The following is a 19,827-nucleotide window of genomic DNA, read 5'->3' as shown; positions in this document are numbered from 1 at the left end:
CATCTGGAACAGCAAAGAAAGCATTCCTGCAGGGCTCCCAGAGTTTATCAAGATTATTTGGATTCATCTTTAATGCCTCCTCCTTCATCTTACCCCAGACATGCTCAATAATGTTTATGTCTGGTGACTGGGCTGGCCAATCCTTGAGCACCTTGACCTTCTTTGCTTTTAGGAACTTTGATGTGGAGGCTGAAGTATGAGATGGAGCGCTATCTTGCTGAAGAATTTGCCCTCTCCTGTGGTTTGTAATGTAATGGGCTGCACAAATGTCTTGATACCTCCGGCTGTTGATGTTGCCATCCACCCTGCAGATCTCTCGCTCGCCCCCATACTGAATGTAACCCCAAATCATGATTTTTCCTTCACCAAACTTGACTGATTTCAGTGAGTATCTTGGGTCTATGCGGGTTCCAATAGGTCTTCTGCAGTATTTGTGATGATTGGGATGCAGTGCAACAAATGATTCATTGAAAAATCTACCTTCTGTCACTTTCCCAAAATAATCAACTAAAAGTCAAGTTATTATTTGTTGCTCTTACAACTGGGATGGACGACAAGACTTTTGTCAGGTAGTATACTTATACGTAACATTTACTGCAGATTGCAGAGGTAACGAACACTAGAGGCATTAAAGCACTAATTAATTTATCACAATGTGTGGCTCATTCCACAAATGATGATTAAATGGGCTGATTATTAATTAACGAAGATGCACTTTCACACTGTTGTTTTCATAATACTTATACAAAACAATTTTAATGGCTGCATCACACATGTATTCCCCCCCCCCAACATTTGTACTCTAGTAAACTTTCTCGATAACTCACCATACAGTGTTTCACCAAAAGAACTCAAAGCCAAGTGTAAGCCAGGTTAAATGGCATGGCTGCTTGAGCAAATTTATTTTTATCACAACTGTTTTATATACTTTTTATCTTACAATTGACTTTTATCCTCAGGTGAATTGAATTGTTTTTTTTTTTTTAAATAGGCTCATTTGACCACTCCACTAGACTATTTTTTAATTCATTTTTATTTTTCAGCTAAAACTCAATCTCTATCAATATAACTAAATGACCAAATTTATTAGTGATATCTTTAGTTACAACATAAAGATACAGATACTCTTTTTGGGGCTTAAATGTGACCCTGTACAGCAAAACCATTCTCATGTTGCAAGGATTTATTTGTGGGAAAAGTAAAAAACTACATTGTACTATATGAGTCAAATGTATTGATTTTTATTTTATGACATCGCAAGTAAAGTTTCTCAGCTCGAATTCAAGTTTACATTGCCTCAAGAAAGTGAAGTAAACATACCACTGCTCTTTGCTGAAAGGTCTCAGCTTTTTTTTTGGACAGGTGTAGTAGATAATCTCCAAAAAGAAGTTTTTTTTTGTTAAAGCAGTGGATCAATCGTCCTTTATCGGCGTTTCTGCTTGAGAAGTTTGTGGCCGTTAGTCTCCAGAGATGTTTTTCTCTGATCAGAAAGCTGTCAGCTGACAGATTTGGAATTGATTGTGTGCTTTTCTCTTATCCAGACTGCTTCTATTAGCCGCAAGCCATGATAATAAGTGGAGCGGCACAAGCAAACAAATTCATGCAATCTGTTGCTCTCAGTCTTGCCAGGTTTATTTTTTACACTTTTAAATAATGTGTACATATATGAACGGTATGGGTCAAAGTTACACTGTAAAAAAAAGTTATTTAAAAAGTAAGTTGGCCCTAAACTTAGATGCAGCCGCAGCCATAAAAGCAACAAGTTAACTATACTTTAATGGAGTAAACTCATTGGAACCTGGAAGTGTTAAGTTGACTTATAATTATGCACATAGTTCATTTAATAAAAGGTTTACTCTAATTTTTTAAAGTCAACTGATCACTTTAAGCCACTTACATTAAAGAAATGTTGAGGTCACTGCTTAGTTATTACTTACAATTTTAAGATTTTCATGGTATACAGTGTATAATCTATATAACTTTTGTAAAAAAAAAAAAAAAACATACCCACGCCAGCCACTTTATTAGGAACACCTTACTAGAATCCGTTTTGGACCCCCTTTTGCCTTCAGAACAGCCTTAATTCTTTGTGGCATAGATTGAACAAGGTACTGGAAATATTCCTCAGATACTTTGATCCGTATTGACATGATAGCATCACTCAGTTGCTGAAGATTTGTCAGCTGCATATCCATGATGCGAATCTCTCGTTCCACCACATCCCAAAGGTGCTCTATTGGATTGAGTTCTTGTGACTGTGGAGGCCATTTGAGTACAGTGAACTCATTGTCATGTTCAAGTAACCAGTCTGAGATGATTCGCGCTTTATGACATGGCCGTTATCCTGCTGGAAGTAGCCACCAGAAGATGGGTACACTGTGGTCATAAAGGGATGAACATGGTCAGCAACAATACTCAGGTAGGCTGTGGTGTTGACATGATGCTTAATTGATAATAATGTACCCAAAGTGTACCAAGAAATCCCCCACCACCAGCCTGAACCGTTGATACAACGTTTTTCCAATCTTTTATTGTCCAATTTTGCAGAATCTGTGCGAATTGTAGCCTCAGTTTCCTGCTTTTAGCTGACAGGTGTGGCACCCGGTGTTGTCTTCTGCTGCTGTAGCCCATCCGCCTCAAGGTTGGATGTGTTGTGCATTCAGAGATGCTCTTCTGCAGACCGCAGTTGTAACGAGTGGTTATTTGAGTTACTGTTGCCTTTCTATCAGCTGGAACCAGTCTGGCCATTCTCCTCTGACCTCTGGCATCAAAAAGGCATTTGCGCCCACAGAACTGCCGCTCACTGGATATTTTCTCTTTTTCAGACCACTCTATGTAAACCCTAGAGAGGGCTGTGCATGAAAATCCCAGTATATTAGCAGTTTCTGAAATAACCAGACAAGCCCATATGGCACCAACAACCATGCCACATTCAAAGTCACTTAAATCACCTTTCTTCTCCATTCTGATGGTTTCTCGGTTTGAACTGCAGCAGATTGTCTTGACCATGCCTACATGCATTGAGTTGCTGCCATGTGATTGGCTGATTAGAAACTTGCGTTAACGAGCAGTTAGCCAGGTGTACCTAATAAAGAGGCAAGTGATTGTATACAGTACACCCCTTTTCATATCTTTATCCATTGCTCAGTCAATATAGCCAATATATTTTGTTAAATTTAAGCAAAATAGTTTTATTAAATATTTAGGTCCTTGGGCGTCACGGCGGTGCAGTGGGTAGCACAATCGCCTCACAGCATGAAGGTCGTGGGTACGAGCCTCGGCTGGGTTAGTTGGCATTTCTGTGTGGAGTTTGCATGTTCTCCCTGTGTTTGCGAGGATTTCCTCCGGGTGCTCCGGTTTCCCCCAAAGTCCAAAGACATGCGGTACAGATGAAAGCTAAAATGTCTGAAGTGTATGTGTGTGAATGAATTTGTATGGATGTTTCCCAGTGATGGGTTGCAGCTGGAAGGACATCCGCTGAGTAAAACATCCTGGATAAGTTGGCGGTTCATTCCGCTGTGGTGACTTCAGATTATTTAAGGGACTAAGCCGAAAAGAAAATGAATGAATGGTCCTTTAACTAAACTGTCTATTTTAAAACATTTCTCTTGATTTTTCCTGTTTATTTAAATTTTATTTTCGATTTTTAGTTTGGGCATGCTAATTTTGGGACTGTGATCTTAAGTTTTTTTTGTTAGATTACTTTAAGTTTTGCCTTTGGTGATGGCTAATGTAATGTTTATACACCAATATATTACTGTAAAGCATCCTATAAAAAATAGTAATTTAAAAGAGAGATATGTGAGGATATGTACTCTTTTATGCTGAGCACTGTATAGTGTAACAATATTCAAATGCCACTATATTCTATTTTAGAGGGTTGTTAGAGGGAGACTTTAGGATGTTTTTTGTTTTGTTTTGTTTTTTTGTTCTAAATCAGCCCAAATCTAATGTGCCATGGCATCATTCTCACACAACTAATGGCACAAATAAGCTTCTCTAGCTGACATGAATTGTCATTTTCTCTACTTTATGTCTCTTCATATATCTCTTACTGAATGACTAAGTGATAGTGACATTTTAAGAGCACTTTTCATCTATGTGTGCTTCTGAATCATTCCTCCAAATAGCAGAACGTGCTCTCGTCCAAATCCCTCATCGATAGACCTATAACAGACAAGCACTGCAATAGAATAGACCTGATGTATCAGAATTAAACAAAATATCACTTCTGTCTCTCTAGATTAGGTGAAATGACAGTTGAGACCATTTTCTTTTGGATATTCTGTCTTCCAGTTTGGACTTTTTGTAGAAGAGTTTGCTCCAGAAATTGTCATTTGGCTTAAAAATATTATTATTGTATACTTTGTAGATCATTTAATCTGAGTATAATACTAACTAAATATATTGAAATAAAACGTTCTGATTTGCTCAGAAACTATTTATTCTCATTATAGAATGTTGTAAATTAGAAATTTGATAGAATGTTCAAATTTATTTATTTTTAGTACTTAATTTATTTGAAATAGCAATGTTTTATAAATCCAACATTCTGAAAAATACCTCTAAATCTAATTTAAGTCCACCTCAAACTGTTTGTTCTGTTGCTTAAAATGGTGCAAAAAAAGGACAAACCAGAGAAATCTGATAGGATAAGTCATTCATTTATTTTCTTTTTGGCTTAGTCCCTTTATTAATCCAAAGTGGCCAAGGCAGAACAAACCACCAACTTATCTGGCACATGTTTTGCGCAGCGGATGCCCTTCCAGCCGCAACCCATCTCTGGGAAACATCCATACACACTCATTCACACTCATACATTATGGACAATTTAGCCTACCCAATTTACCTGTACCACATATCTTTGAACTGTGCATGGGGGAAACCGGAGCACCCAGAGGAAACCCATGCGAACGCCGGGAGAACATGCAAAATCCACACAGAAACGCCAACTGACCCAGCTGAGGCTCAAACCAGCGACCTTCCTGCTGTGAGGCAACAGCCCTACCTACTGCGCCACTGCGTCACCCTGATAGGATTAGTTGTGTCCATAAATCAATATTATTTTCAGGGTCCCTAAAATTTGTATGCATTTAATAAAAGTATTTCTTATATATAACAAGGATAAGAATGATTATTATTTTTGGAATAAAAATTAAACTGCCACCCCCTGCCAGTTTATTTGTAAAATGTTTGAAATGTCAATATATAATATATACATATATTGTATGTATGCATGTGTGTGTGTGTTCCTTTTTTACTTTTCAGTCTAAGGTTAATGTTGAAGTTCTGGCACTAAAGTCTGCTTTGAAACATGATTTGTATGTCACTTTGTAGAAGAAGAGCATCTCCGCCACAAGTCCTGATTTCTCCCACTGTGTAAAGAAAATTCCATGTAAATGAGACACCAAAATGCTATTCAAGTGTAAGAGCTGTGTGCTCGTAGATTGTCTGATTAATGCTCACATGGCTTCAGAGAATAGACAGGTTTATGACTCAAGGTTCAGTCTTGCAGGGTGTGAAATAACCCAGCAGACACACATTGTCATAGGACATTAATAGTAGGCTAGATTTAGGTCTAAGCACAATGTTATTTTGACGTCTAATAATGACGTGAAATGACGTTGATATTTTGTTGATTTTAGGTCGTGTTGGAAAGTGGCCAAAATCGTCGAGCCAACTTCTTGCGTCATATTGACGTCAAATACTGCCATTTATTTTTCAAGTATGGCCACCAAAATCTAATATCCAATAGATGCCATATTGGTAACTTCCTGGTTTTTAGGTTGCGTTGGAAAGTAACCAAAATGTTTGTCCAATGTTGGACATTGACATCATTTTCAAACAAAATGCTACGTCCCATGATGTTGGGGTACAACGTCAAACTGATGTCATATTGACATCCTGTACCTGCTGGGAAGTGACTTTAACCTATTGATCGTTAGGTTATAAGCTTGTCTGTTGATTCATTAATCCATTGTTGAGGGATTGGAATGAATAACAACCCTGACAGAAAATATGACTATATTTTCTATGCAATAAAATTCTATCCAAATATTAAAGTTTGTTTGTGAATTGTTTTAAGGTGGCACGATGGGTAAGTGGTTAGCACTGTCACCTCACAGCAAGCAGGTTGCTGAGTCCCGGCTGGGTCAGTTGGCATTTCTGTGTGCAGTTTACATGTTTTTCCTGTGTTCACAAGGGTTTCCTCTGGGTGCTCCGGTTTCCCCCACAGTCCAAATACATGCGGTACAAGTGAATTGGGTAGGCTAAACTGTCCGTAGTGTATGTATGTGAATGAGTGTGGATGGATGTTTCCCAGAGATGGGTTGCAGCTGGAAGGGCATCCGCTGCATAAAACATGTGCTGGATAAGTCGGCGGTTCATTCCACTGTGGCGAAATTGGGCATAATGTATGAGTGTGTGTATGTCAGAGTCTATGGGTGTTTCCCCAGTACTGGGTTGCGTCTGGAAGGCCATGTGCTGCATAAAACAAATGCTGGAATAGTTGGATTATTCCGCTGTTGTGACCCCTGATAAATAAGGGACTAAGCCGAAGCAAAATGAATAAATGTGAATTGCAACCACATGTGTAATCATGTGCGTCAGTCTGATTGTTGTATTATTCAAGAAGCGCATAAAGAACAAAGGATCTCATGATCAAGTGTTTACACCAGGATGTTGAATTACCCAAATAAAAAATAAATAAAAATAAATAAATATATATATATATATATATATATATATATATATATATATATATATATATATATATATATATATATATATATATATATAAGACAGGTTTGACTTGAATAAAACAAACTCAAAGCAGACCAGCAATGAAAACTTGGGTTTCAGTCCACTTCAGAATGAACTGTGGTGTGGTTTGATTGAAATATTTATCAACACTGACAAAAATGATCCAAATGAACCAACAACAGAACATGATGTCACAAGATGCAACCAAAATCAGAACAGAATGCTCAAAACTTGAGTGAGATTTGTCACAAAACATGTCAATTTTAACCTTCAGGTTAAGTCTCATTAATTAATTAATTAAAAAAAAAAGTCCACCCAAAAATCCTTGCTGTACAATGGTGTTTGGTGCCTTTTATAATTATTATTAATAATAATAATAATAATAATAATAACCTTTATTTAACCAGGTCAGCCAAATGAGAACCAGTTCTCATTTACAATGATGACCTGGCCAAGAGGCAACAAACAGTATGAAGCAGATATGAAGCAGAAGCTTCCCAGAAGAACCCATACACCAGCAAGGGCAAAACCTGTCTTATGAAGTGGATCCATTTGTTTATTAAGATACATTTTTCAATTTTTTTACTAATTAAGAGCTCCAGTCACTGACTTTAGTTGGCATCTGAATGCACATTGTTAAAGTATGGATGGTATTGTGGATGGTATGAATGGTATTGTTAAAGTAATCCTGCGTAATGTTATACGGTAATGCTAAGGCAACTAGTTTCCTTGTTCGGCAGCATCTTCTGTAATAATTAAACTATGTGGTAAGACTTGTCAATTCCCAGGGTTTCCCCTACGAATATGTCTTACATCATGTGTTGTGAACGTCAGTCGAGCACAACATGCATTCAGCTGCCACAGGAGGTCACAAATTTATCTCTTAAAAATAGAAATACTTCTGTTACTAAAACACATCTATCTGCTTCATAAGAAACAAGTTAAGCCCCTGAAGATGTATGGGTTAGTTTGATGGTGGATGTATGCACTTTTGGAAGCTTCACAATACAAGCCACCATTATACAGTATGGGTAACATTTAAAGCTATACTTCGAATATTTGTTTGACAAGAAAAAGTCACAGAGGATGGCTTAATGATTATAGAGTCATTTTAATTTTTTGCGTGAACTATTCTTTTAAATGATTTAATGAAAATGAAATCAAACATTTTTATTTTTTAAACCTTTTATATATTAAATAAAAATATTTTTTAAAATGTGTTTTATTTGTTGAATGTACACAATGAAAATTGTGTGAGGTTATTTCCCAATATTAAATAGACCCTCCCTGTTTACATATTTAAACACCAGGTATCAAAATGCATCATAATAGTCTTTTTATTTTGTTACTTTCCCTTATTTTATGGTATTGTTTAAATTTAATGTGGAATATTTTTAATAGTAATGTGTTTATGCATCATTTCTGAACATTTCTTGCCACTGTCTTGCCTGGTTTGGGACTTGTGGAGCTGAGCATCAGTGGATTTGCTCTTTAGTGTTTGGACTTTCAGCAGTGAAATTTAAACCAAACTGAATTTCATCTCTGAAAACTGGACTGACCAACACAATCTCACGGCAATTCGTTACTTTTTGATTTAGTGGCTAAGTCGTATGAATTCGTACGATCTAATTCGTACAATTTAGTACGATTTGTTCATCCCAAAATGACGGTTGGGTTTAGGGGTGGGGTTAGGTGCCACACCTCCTTTTTAAAATCGTACAATTTCATACGGCTGAACTCGTACGAATTTGTACGAATTAGCCACTAACCTGACAAAATGTAAAATACCTAAGTTTTCTCATGAGATCAGGCTGGACTGACACAGTTTTAATCTACTAGAACTTCTACGTTAAGCTGCTTAGACACAATCTACCTTGTAAAAGCACTATATAAATAAACATGAATTGAATTGAATTAAATATTTGAAGAGTTTAGATGCAAAAATCTCTAAATGCGTCTGAAATTTTTCTCTAAAATGAGAATTTTTATTAAGGTCCTGTGTGTATGTTCAGTAATATCACGGTTATGGCAGAGAATAAGTCCTTTTTCTGGTCTTTAAAGTAAAATATTTCAACATAAACAAAGGAGGCTGGGAAAAAGGTTCATTTTCAATGAAAATTTCAGACAACATTTAAAGGTTTTTGCATCTGAACTCTTCATTTATTATTACCATCAACCATTGCAACAGTACCTTTATGTAACATAAATATGAGAAATGTTTTGACAAAATTAGAGACGATTATATCATGTGTGGGTGTGGGGTGGGGGGGTCTATTTTATTTATTTACTGATTTATTTTATTTATTTATTATTTACCTAATTGTTAAAAAAAAAAGAGGAATGTTCTGATATTCTTTGTACTCTTGCGATGACCTGAAGATACTTTTGGTCATATACTTTGTCCAACACTTTAAACAAGACCTTAAAATCTAATTTAAGACCAGCTTAAACAGATTTATCAGTTGCTTAAAATGGCATATCATAGTGCAAAAAAGGACAAACAAGATATCTGATAGGATCAGTTGCGTCCATAAAAATCTACATTATCTTATCAAGATTGTTACACCTTCCTTTGTTTGCGCTCTAATTTTATTGACAGCTGTGTGTAGTAAACACAAGGGGAGTCATAGTTTTAACCCACCATAAAAAATCTTTAAATCCAATTTAAACCTGGATAAAAGTAGAAAGTTTGGTCATTTAAAAAAGAGAAATCTGTACTATATGGTTCTAATCAAATAAGCATTTTGAGACATCGATAATGCTTTGCACAGACGGTCAGATGCTCTTCGCATGAAGGCAAACTCTATTAAACTTTGGACTTAAAATTCTTCAGCCATTACTAATGGAGCGGACACTTCAGTGAGATGATAAACCTCTTTAGCGACCCATTTATTTCCCAGCTACTACTGTATATCACAAGCAAAGATGTCCATACTCATTGCATTAATCCGCTGCTGATCTGAGGCAGATTATAAACTCATTACTTCTCAAATGTCCTCTTCCCTCAATGTTTGCGATTATCTATCTTTAACAGTCTTACAATATCCGCTATCGATACAATCTTTCCATCCACTTCTTCAAAGACTAAGCAGTTTTTCAGTCATTGTTCAGCAGACTGTTTCATTTATGAGAAATGTGAATGATTTGCTAGTGTGTATTACTCACTCTAGCTATACAAGTGACCTGCAGAATGTCAATTCGGCTTGTTTTGTTCTGTTCGGCTTCAGCCAATGGAGTCAATAGAGTGGCTCGTGGATGGATAGAAGGATAAATGGATAAATGGATGCTGAAACTAAGGTATTGACAGTGGCGAATCGAACTGCAGTGTTTGATACAGTAATTGCCTCTTAAGAACTGAGTCCGACAAGAGGGCAAAAAAACCAAAGCTGGCCCCTCTTGCCTTTCTAAAAGCTTTTATGTGTTCTCAGTTCCACGTGCCAATCTTATTGAAAGCAACAGCACAATCCAATGCGCCTTATGCTCTTACAAAAACAGTAAATATGTCTGCTTAATTCCACCTCAGCAGGCTATTGATGTATTAAACGGGTGTTAGAGAGATTATATGAAGTAGAGGATTTGAAACTAATGGTCTCTTGGTGAATTCAGATATTGATAATTGTATAATAAATAGTGAAGTGTCTCTGTTATGCAAGTGTAAGGTTCATATATATATATATATATATATATATATATATATATATATATATATATATATATATATATATATATATATATATATATATATATATATAATTTAGGAAATATTAAAAAAAAGGGGGGAGGGGTTATAATTCTGACAATAAACATGATGTTTAACAGAGCAAGGAAATTTTCACAGTATGTCTGACAATATTTTTTCTTCTGGAGAAAGTCCTATTTGTTTTATTTCGGCTAGAATAAAAGCAGCTTTAAAAAAAAACATTTTTAATTATACAATAGTTATAGTTATAGTTATAGTTATACAATAACTTGTCTAATTACCCTAACTAGCCTTGTTAACCTAAATAACCTAATTAAGCCTTTAAATGTCACTTTAAGCTGTAGAAGTGTCTTAAAAAATCTCTAGTCAAATATTATTTACTGTCATCATGGCAAAGATAAAATAAATCCATTATTAGAAATCAGTTATTAAAACTATTATGTTTAGAAATGTGCTGATAAAAATCTTCTCTCTGTTAAACAGAAATTGAGGAAAAATAAACAGGGGGCTAATAATTCTGACTTCAACTGTATATAGTACTAATAGTGTTTGAGCATCATTATTTCATAGTTAATTTCATTCAAGGATTATACAACTCGAGTCTTCAATTCTTCGGTTGTTCTGGTTTGTGGAAATAAAGAAGTACTGATAAAACAATCAGGTTTTTCATTTGCTCACTGATTTTAAAACGAAATAAATATGCATGCTTATAGCCAGTGTTTGATGCATTTACAAAGTAACATGTTGCTGTAATTAAATTACTTTTCCACTGAAAATGAAAGAGTTTCCGTTTCATTTTTAGTTTTTAAGATATTAGTTTCTGTTTGTTAGTTTTAAGGAAATCAATTAGCTAGTGTGCAGACTGTGCACCAAAACAGTGACAAAATTTACGTTTCGAAAATATAAAACTGATATAAACATGCAAAGCTTGCAGATTGTCACTTCTGCCTAAATGGATCAACAATTTTTTTCTATGTTAACTCATACTTTAGTTTCTTATCAAATCCTGACCAATCAAATGCTCTCTAGTATCTAACATGATCTTATTTGCTTTTTATTTGATGCGCTTGATCTCAGTCACTTTCACAAAAACGCTATTAGCTGTTTTTCTTTTAAAGGGGAGGAGCTATGTCCCATCCTGTCCTCATTTTTCAGTTGAAATCACGTCAAACGTTGAATAAAGAAATGCACATTTCAAAGCACTTCACGAGACAGTTACTTAAAATATACACTCAAAAAAGGATTCTGCTGCTTGTTCAAACTAGTTATGTATACTGAGCTGAAAACAAATTTTTATGGGGGGACAGTTTTTTTACATTAAAATCCACTTAAATTTGTTATATTAATCGGTTTGTGCCTTTTTTTTTTACAGTGTATTCGCCTAAAACACTGCATAAATTCATAATTTCTGTATAAATCAATTCAGAGAACTGCAGAGAATTGTAAATATACTAATAATTGAAGAATCTTTTCAACTAAAGAAAGTTAGATTTAGCAGACAGTTACACATTTTTAGAAACAATGAGATCAGATATTAATGTCAATATATCTTATGTATGAAATATGGTGTCATCATTCTATTGAAACATTTTGTTTTTTTACATTTTGTGTTATTTATTTTAATAAAACTAAAATCCCCAGTCAAATTGAAAGAAGTTTAAGAGTTTAATTTGTAATCTTTGAGATTCAAAATATTACATTTGCTGCATGTTCAAACTACTTATTTAAAATGAGCTGAATCAACACAATTCTTGATGATTTCTCAACAATCTAATTGTTTTATGTTCAATCCACTTTAATTTGTAAAAAAAACTAATAAATTGACTTAGTTGCTTCATGTTGTCCAAAAAAAAATCGATTGTGTAAAATCCAGCATTTTTACAGTGTATTGTAAGTAGTATTGCCTCAAGTAATTGAATTACTTATTGAGCCAATTAAGTCACTTTTCAGACAAGATCATTAGAAAGTCATATAAATACAATCTTAACCCAACACTATTTCTCATAGAAGCTTTTGATTGTTTCGTGCCCAGGCACAGATTGTGTATAACAGAAGCAATATAATTATTATTTTTGCAAATTGTTAAATGAGAATGTTATGTTTTAGTCAATGTTTGTTAATGTATTATTCAATTTAAAAACTTAATTTTTAAAAACGAAATTCTAGGTTTGTTCAGGAAGTAAGACTTACTAATAATTACTGAAGACTCATTTCAGGCAGTTCTTTATTTTGAGACACAATAACTCATTTTTATCATTTTAACTCATTATTTTATCTTATACTTTGATCTTTAAAACTTTGTTGACCGTTTACATTTACTGTATTACAGCACTGTTAAAAAATAAATGATCAATTAGTCCTGATAGCATATCTTTTTAGGTCAATGTAACATATGTAACATATTACACTAAGTTAATCTACCTAAGTTGTTCTAACTTAATTTTATAAGTTACGCAAGCTGTTTTAAATCAGTTTAACATAATATGAATTCAATGGACCCATAAGCATAAAGGACTCACACACTACATGGAAGGTAATATAAAAAAAGGTTATTTTCTCATTCTTTTCTCATCCTCAAGTGTTTGAGTTGAGTTGATTTTGTTTTGGAAGTCAATGACTAGCAGACTCCAACATTTTTCAAAATATGTATTTTTTTGTTCAAATAAAACAAGTCAAGGTCAAGTAAATGCAATACAGTAAATAAAGATAGAACTTTCATTTTTGTTTTCAATTTTCATTCTCTGATTTCCTTGTCCTTTACTGTGTAAATGTCGTACACGGTCCTCATCTGTAATCATCTCCTGACATTTTCTTCTTGCTCTGTTCCCACAGGTGGCGATGGTGCAGGATGTTCGACATCCTTTCCCGACTGTAGATGTTCCAGATCATGCTCACTACACCATCGGCTCTGTCATTCTGGCGGTGGGCATCACCGGCATGGTGGGAAATCTTTTGGTCATGTATGCCTTTTGCAAGTGAGTCCTGATGTCTTATTTTATCTTATCTGCTCATTTAGGGACAGATTTTCAGAGGCCTTCCATCAACCAATGATGATAATAACATGTTACTAACAAAATTATTACAGTTTATTTTGTAATGTAGTCTTTTTTTGTTACATTTGCTAAGAAGCTAATTTATGTTTAGACTTATATGTTGTCCAGTTGGTGTGTGTGCAATATTAAAAGTTCTGAGATGTCTATTTTGTGTTATTGCTTCACTATAGAAATGACAATACTTACAGTAAAATATAAAATTTTAAATGTGTCTCTCACATTGTCCCATAGCAACGTTAATATAGTATAGAATGGTATACAATGTTTTATAATATCAATTCTTACAATTTAGTGCCCATTACATTCACCCTATTTAATATTGGAGCATCCAGGTTTTTTGACATAGACATAACACAATAGATACTTTCACTTGTAATACATTTTTTCATAAGGATTATTATTATCAATAATAATATCGTTATTATTATTGTTCATTAATTTTTTTTATTTATGGCTCAACTCACGCCATAAGATATTTTAGGAGTTTCCCTTTAGGAGGTTTTATGGGATTTATGGGAGAAAAGTATTAAAGTCAATCAATAAAATCAATTTACTTATAGATTTCCAATACTCTTTTGTTTAGTACTAAGTATAAGTATTTTGTTTATTACTTTACTGGTATGTGTACAATTATTTAACACCTCAGAAAGCATGCCTTAATCCATTTTGTGCTTGATATACTGTTATATTTGAAAAATGCAGTTGGAGAATGTTCTCCATTGGGGTTCATTTGTTTGGAATAGCAGAAGACGATGATGAACATAACAATTACCAAGCAATATTATTTCTCTGATCTTGGAAGATTGTTTTGGTCATTATGCAAATGTGCTGCTGTGTCTGTATTCATTGTCTGACACATGTAGAACCTTTTATGGGATTGTGGTTTCATGTTAAGTTACCCTCTTTAGTAAATCTGGCCTCAAGTGAAATGTGTGCACCACAAAGCACGTTTAAAAAATATTATGATTTATGGCCCATTCAAAACACACATAACCATACCATAACAAAAACAACCAATCAGAATCAAAAACACCACTGCCACTAGCTATGTTTCCATTTAAAGATGCTAAATAAACTCTTCCGCAAAACTGTAACATAAAACTTTTGTGCCATTTCTATCCAAAAAGAGTCAAAGAGATCAAAATTGTCACTTCTTGATACATTGGTGCAAAATATCATATAACAAAATAACATATAATATAAGCAAATATAATGTTAACAAAATAACATATTAGAAAAATGTAATTTGCTGCAGTAGTAGAAGTCGCTGTAGGTCTAATTTCTTAAATATTAAATTACCTGCACTTTTGGAGATGTGAGAGCATTCTTTGGGAGATCAGCTGCTCAAGACCGAGCTACTTTGATGATGGACTTTGGCTGAGGGATTTTAGAATGATTTAAAACTTCATTCACACTTCATTTTCATTAACAAAATTTCAGATGTTTTACAATATGGTCTGTTCGCTGGTTCGCTGGTCTATTATTGCTATCCCATCTCGCCATTTTTGTTATCACTTTGTTTGTTTGTTATAATCTGCTAAAAAATAAACTTGCATGTCTATTTGGATGTGCATGCTAATATTTATTCAGTAAATGTGTTTCTGTTATAGTTAATACACATGCACTCTTATCAGATAAAAATGTCATCCTACTTAATTGTGCTCATAAGTTTATTCCTAGAATTACCAGAATTACTGGAATACCAGAATTCCTAGAATTACCATAGCATTCATTTCTATGGCATCTAATTGAACTTTTCTACGTTCTCATATAAGATGTCATATTGTCACATCATATTTACATTCAAAGCTTCTATTAAGATATTAAAATTACAACTGAATGTTTGTCATCGTTGGCGGTGCGGTAGCGCTGTCGCCACACAGCAAGAAGGTTGCTGGTTCGAGCCTCGGCTGGGTCGGTTGGCATTTCTGTGTGAAGTTTGCATTTTCCTGTGTTCGCATGGGTTTCCTTAGGTTGCTTCGGTTTCCCCCACAGTCCAAAGACATGAACTATAGGTAAATTGAGTAAGCTAAATTGTCAGTAGTGTGTGTGTGGGAATGAGAGTGTATGGGTATTTGCCAGTGATGGGTTGCAGCTGGAAGGGCATTCGCTGTGTAAAACACAAGCTGGATAAGTTGGCGGTTCATTCCACTGTGGCAACCCCTAATTAATAAAGGGACTAAGCCAAAAAGAAAATGAATGAATGTCTGTCATGATATTTAATGAATTCATCATCCTAAAAATATAACCTTTTTGGTAATACAGCCTATAAATATGTTGTTAGGCTACTAGACCACCCTTGAACCTCTTTTACAAGATAGAGAGAAGGTTTTTTCATGACACTGAATATGCTGTTTTGAAAGACATATCTGAAGTAAAGTTATGTGTTTGATATCAGAAAGTTATGTTTATGTAGGAAGTTGCTAGGCAACAGATGCACGCATATTCAAAGTCACGGGGAAAAGTAGCAGACACTGAAAGGCATGCAGTTTAATAAAATAACAATGTTAGAAAGAAACACATATTTATTTATAGATACAGTTGAAGTCATAATTATTAGCCCCCCTTTGAATTTTTTTTTCTTTTTTAAATATTTACTTATTGATGTTTAACAGAGCAAGGGAATTTTCACAGTTAGTCTGATAATATTTTTTTCTTCTGGAGAAAGTCTTATTTGTTTTATTTCGGCTAGAATAAAAGCAGTTTTTAATTTTTTATGAACCATTTTAAGGTCAAAATTACTAGCCACCTTAAACCTTTTTTTTTTGACTGTCTAAAGAACAAACCATCATTATACAATAACTTGCCTAATTACCCTAACCTGCCTAGATAACCTTATTAACCTACTTAATCCTTTAAATGTCATTTTAAGCTGTATAAAAATGTCTTGAAAAAATATCTAGTAAAATATTCTGTACTGTCATCATGGCAAAGATAAAAGAAATCAGAAATGAGTGATTAAAGAACCCCTATTATACATGATATAGGGCCATATTTTGATTGTAAGGGTCTCCAACACAGTCTAATATGCATGCAAGGTCAAAAAACATGTTCATGTTCTTATAATCTGCATTTATTTTTACCTAATTATCCCAGCGACTCCCATATGAATCGTTCAGCGATTCATTTGTTCCCAAACCCCTCCTCAGCGCAAAGCTAATCTGATTGGACCGATGACAGCCTGCTGCGATTTGTCGACACTGACATGCTTCAGCTCGAGACAGAGTGAAATGGCCAGCTGCTAATCAACAATATAAAAGTAGTCACAGTGCATACACGCTTCATAGTGGATTTTGGCTGCCAGTGGGTGAATGTAAATACAGACGATGGACTAGAAATTATCCTCAGCAGTTAAATGAGGTTTACCTGAGGTGATCATTGTCATAGTTTTCTTGTTGACCTGTGAGAAATAGAAGCCATTTCTAATATATCAATTTGAAATGTTGGTTAAGACAAAAACTCCTTTTAATATGGAAAATATTCCTTCTATTGTGTGTCGTTGCTTTTATTTAGAACACGGTTATTTAAATCACTTGCTCCTGTCGTCAATCTGGCAACCTGCACTTGCGTTTGTTTTGATCCGGGAGTGCAATACCTAGTTTACCCATGGATGACAAACTTACATACTGCACCTTTAAAAACAAAATCAAATGACTTTTTTGATGTGCTTGCTAGAATTTATTCTGTAAATGTGTTTCCTTCGTACTATGCACATTTTTTCTTACCGGATAAAGAGTTTATCCTACTTACTTGTGAGCATAAGCTATTATGTGCAATACCAGAAATGTATGAGCAACTTAGCATTTCCATCAAGTATTTTTTATAAGATATTTCAAAATGTGCATTAAAATAGGTGGATGGAAACATACTGCTAAACATCTTCTTTTTTCTTAATTCAGAAGTTTACAATTTGGCATTTGTTTTGTTTATGTTTTCAGGAGCAGGAGTTTGAGAACACCCGCCAACATGTTCATCATTAATCTTGCTGTCACTGATTTCCTGATGTGTGTCACTCAGACACCAATCTTCTTCACCACCAGTTTGCACAAGCGATGGATCTTTGGAGAAAAAGGTAATCCAGCTGTCGGAAAACCACGACTTGATCAAACAAGTCTTTTGAAGGCATTCAACGTTTCTTGCACAGATGTTAAGAAAGAGCTGGACGCCAGGAGAACGGCATTTCTTTTAATAGCAGATTATCTTCATGATTCACCGATTCTAGTACAGATGAGAGGAAAGTACAGAACAGATAATGCTAGAGGATCACAGTTGGAGAGGGATTATTCATTGATGCATAACTGCATCCTGGTGAAGGAGAAGAAACACCTCAGTGTCCCCAGAGGTCATAGCGGCAGAATCAGTGTTTTGATTACAATGCAAAGAGGCTTCTTTAAATCAACCATTATTATGTGCCATGGAAATGTTTTTGGTACATCAAGCAGAATGAAAATAATTAAGGATACATTTATCTGTTTTATAAACCTTTTTTCAGGGTGTTATTACTGAGGAGAATAACTGTGGTAATTATGTTTTCATCATCCTAGAATAACAACAAACAGAATTATATTAAAAACAAATATTTTTTGGAAAAGCACGTATTATTTCTTGTTTATCAACATTTTTTCTGCAATTAAGACATTTAATTTGTTTAGTTGAGTGTGCCTTTTGATATGTCTATTGAATCTCTCTCTCGCTCTCTCTTTCTAAAGGTGCCCTTTAATGAAAATGAGTACAATTTGCTTAATAAATAGCATATAAAACATTTTTGGACTAAAATATTCCTTTACTTATTCATCAACAACTCTGAGTGGATGAAAGACCTCATTTTCTCAAATGGCTTGTTAATCTGCATGCTTATATCTATATATTTTTATTCATTCTTAATTTTAGTGCATCAAGATAATTTGATGCCATATTTCCTTGCCAGCTACAATAAAATTTTTCTTTTACTTGTTCAAACTACATATTTAAAATGAGCTGAAACAACACAATTCTTGAGATTTCATTGGGACAACTTAATTTTTTTTTCTGTTCAATCCTCATACATTTGTTAAAAGTGCTAAGTTAACTTAATTGATTTGTGTTGGAACAACATGAATGAACTGTGTGGACCCTGTGGATTTTTTTGCAGTGTAACTGACATCAAATAAGTTGAAATATTTTAATATATTTAATTTCACTGAATTTTTCATTTTATTTTGTTGACAGCAATATTACTTTTTGTGTTGATAAAAAAATGCAATTTTCTATTGTAATAACAATTCTACTTTACATTTGTCCTGAAACCCAGGGGTGAATTAGCATATTTGAGCCATTTTCTCTTTATGGCTTTCTAGAATAGCAGTAAATGCTCCATGACTCAACAGCTCTATGCAAATGCATTAAATTACAAATGTGATCTCTCATTCAATGAAGCTCTCCTAAACATATTACTCTGCTTTGAATTTTAATATCAGTCAAAAATTAAAAAAATTACTGGAAGCACAACAATGACATGATTATACATGTTCTTCTGGTGAGCAGAAGCAAATGTGGGATTATAGGTTGCTCTAATGTTAGGCTTTCGAATAATGGCAGTAATGAAACAGAAAATGCAGGTTGACCGAGGTTGCCTGGGATCACTGATGGTCTTGTTTAGATTTCAGACCTTTTAAGCACTTGTTCTTTGAAGTGAAGTAGTTGCTGTATGGTTGATGAGGTGGAATGAGTTCAGTTAAACTCTCTCGAGTCTCTCGTCCACCTGAGGTTTGTGAGAGAGATCTGATGTTCAATAAAACACTCTCACACTGCTGTAGAAGAATGAGACAGTGGCTTCCACTATACATGGACCACAGGAAAGAGAGATTTTTTCACTCATTTATTTATTGTTATATGAATCAATGATGTTTTAAGGTGAAACACTGCAGGCAAAGACAAAGTTTTTCCATGTAACTCTCAGTTTTGAATCTTTTGACTTTTTGACTTTTCGTAAATACAGTTGTAGTCAGAATTATTAGCCCTCCTATATTATTAGCCCCCCCCCCCCCCCTCCCCCTGTTTATTTTATCCCCAATTTCTGTTTAACAGAGAGAACATTTTTTCAACACATTTCTAAACATAATAGTTTTAATAACTCATCTCTATTAACTGATTTCTTTTATCTTTGCCATGATGACAGTAAATAATATTTGACTAGATATTTTTCAAGACACTTCAATACAGCTTAAAGTGACATTTAAAAGCTTAACTAGGTTAATTAAGTTAACTAGGCAGGTTAGAGTAATTAGACAAGTTATTGTATATTGATGGTTTGTTCTGTAGACTATCAAAAAA

At 34.3% G+C, this 19,827-nt stretch overlaps 1 protein-coding gene across 1 annotated transcript in view; it reads left to right on the top strand.

The window, feature by feature from the left end:
* Positions 1–19,827, top strand: part of opn4b (opsin 4b) — a 76,853-nt gene that overhangs the window by 16,376 nt on the left and 40,650 nt on the right. Inside the window, exons 2-3 of the mRNA XM_056469384.1 lie at positions 13,295–13,437; positions 17,454–17,587. Of these exons, the coding sequence (XP_056325359.1) occupies positions 13,295–13,437; positions 17,454–17,587 (277 nt within the window). The remainder of the gene's footprint in view (positions 1–13,294; positions 13,438–17,453; positions 17,588–19,827) is intronic.

The sequence above is a fragment of the Danio aesculapii genome, chromosome 12 (assembly GCF_903798145.1).
Source record: "Danio aesculapii chromosome 12, fDanAes4.1, whole genome shotgun sequence".
NCBI lineage: Eukaryota > Metazoa > Chordata > Actinopteri > Cypriniformes > Danionidae > Danio > Danio aesculapii.
The sequence above is the reverse complement of the archived record's forward strand: the minus strand, read 5'-3'. Positions and strand labels throughout refer to the sequence as shown.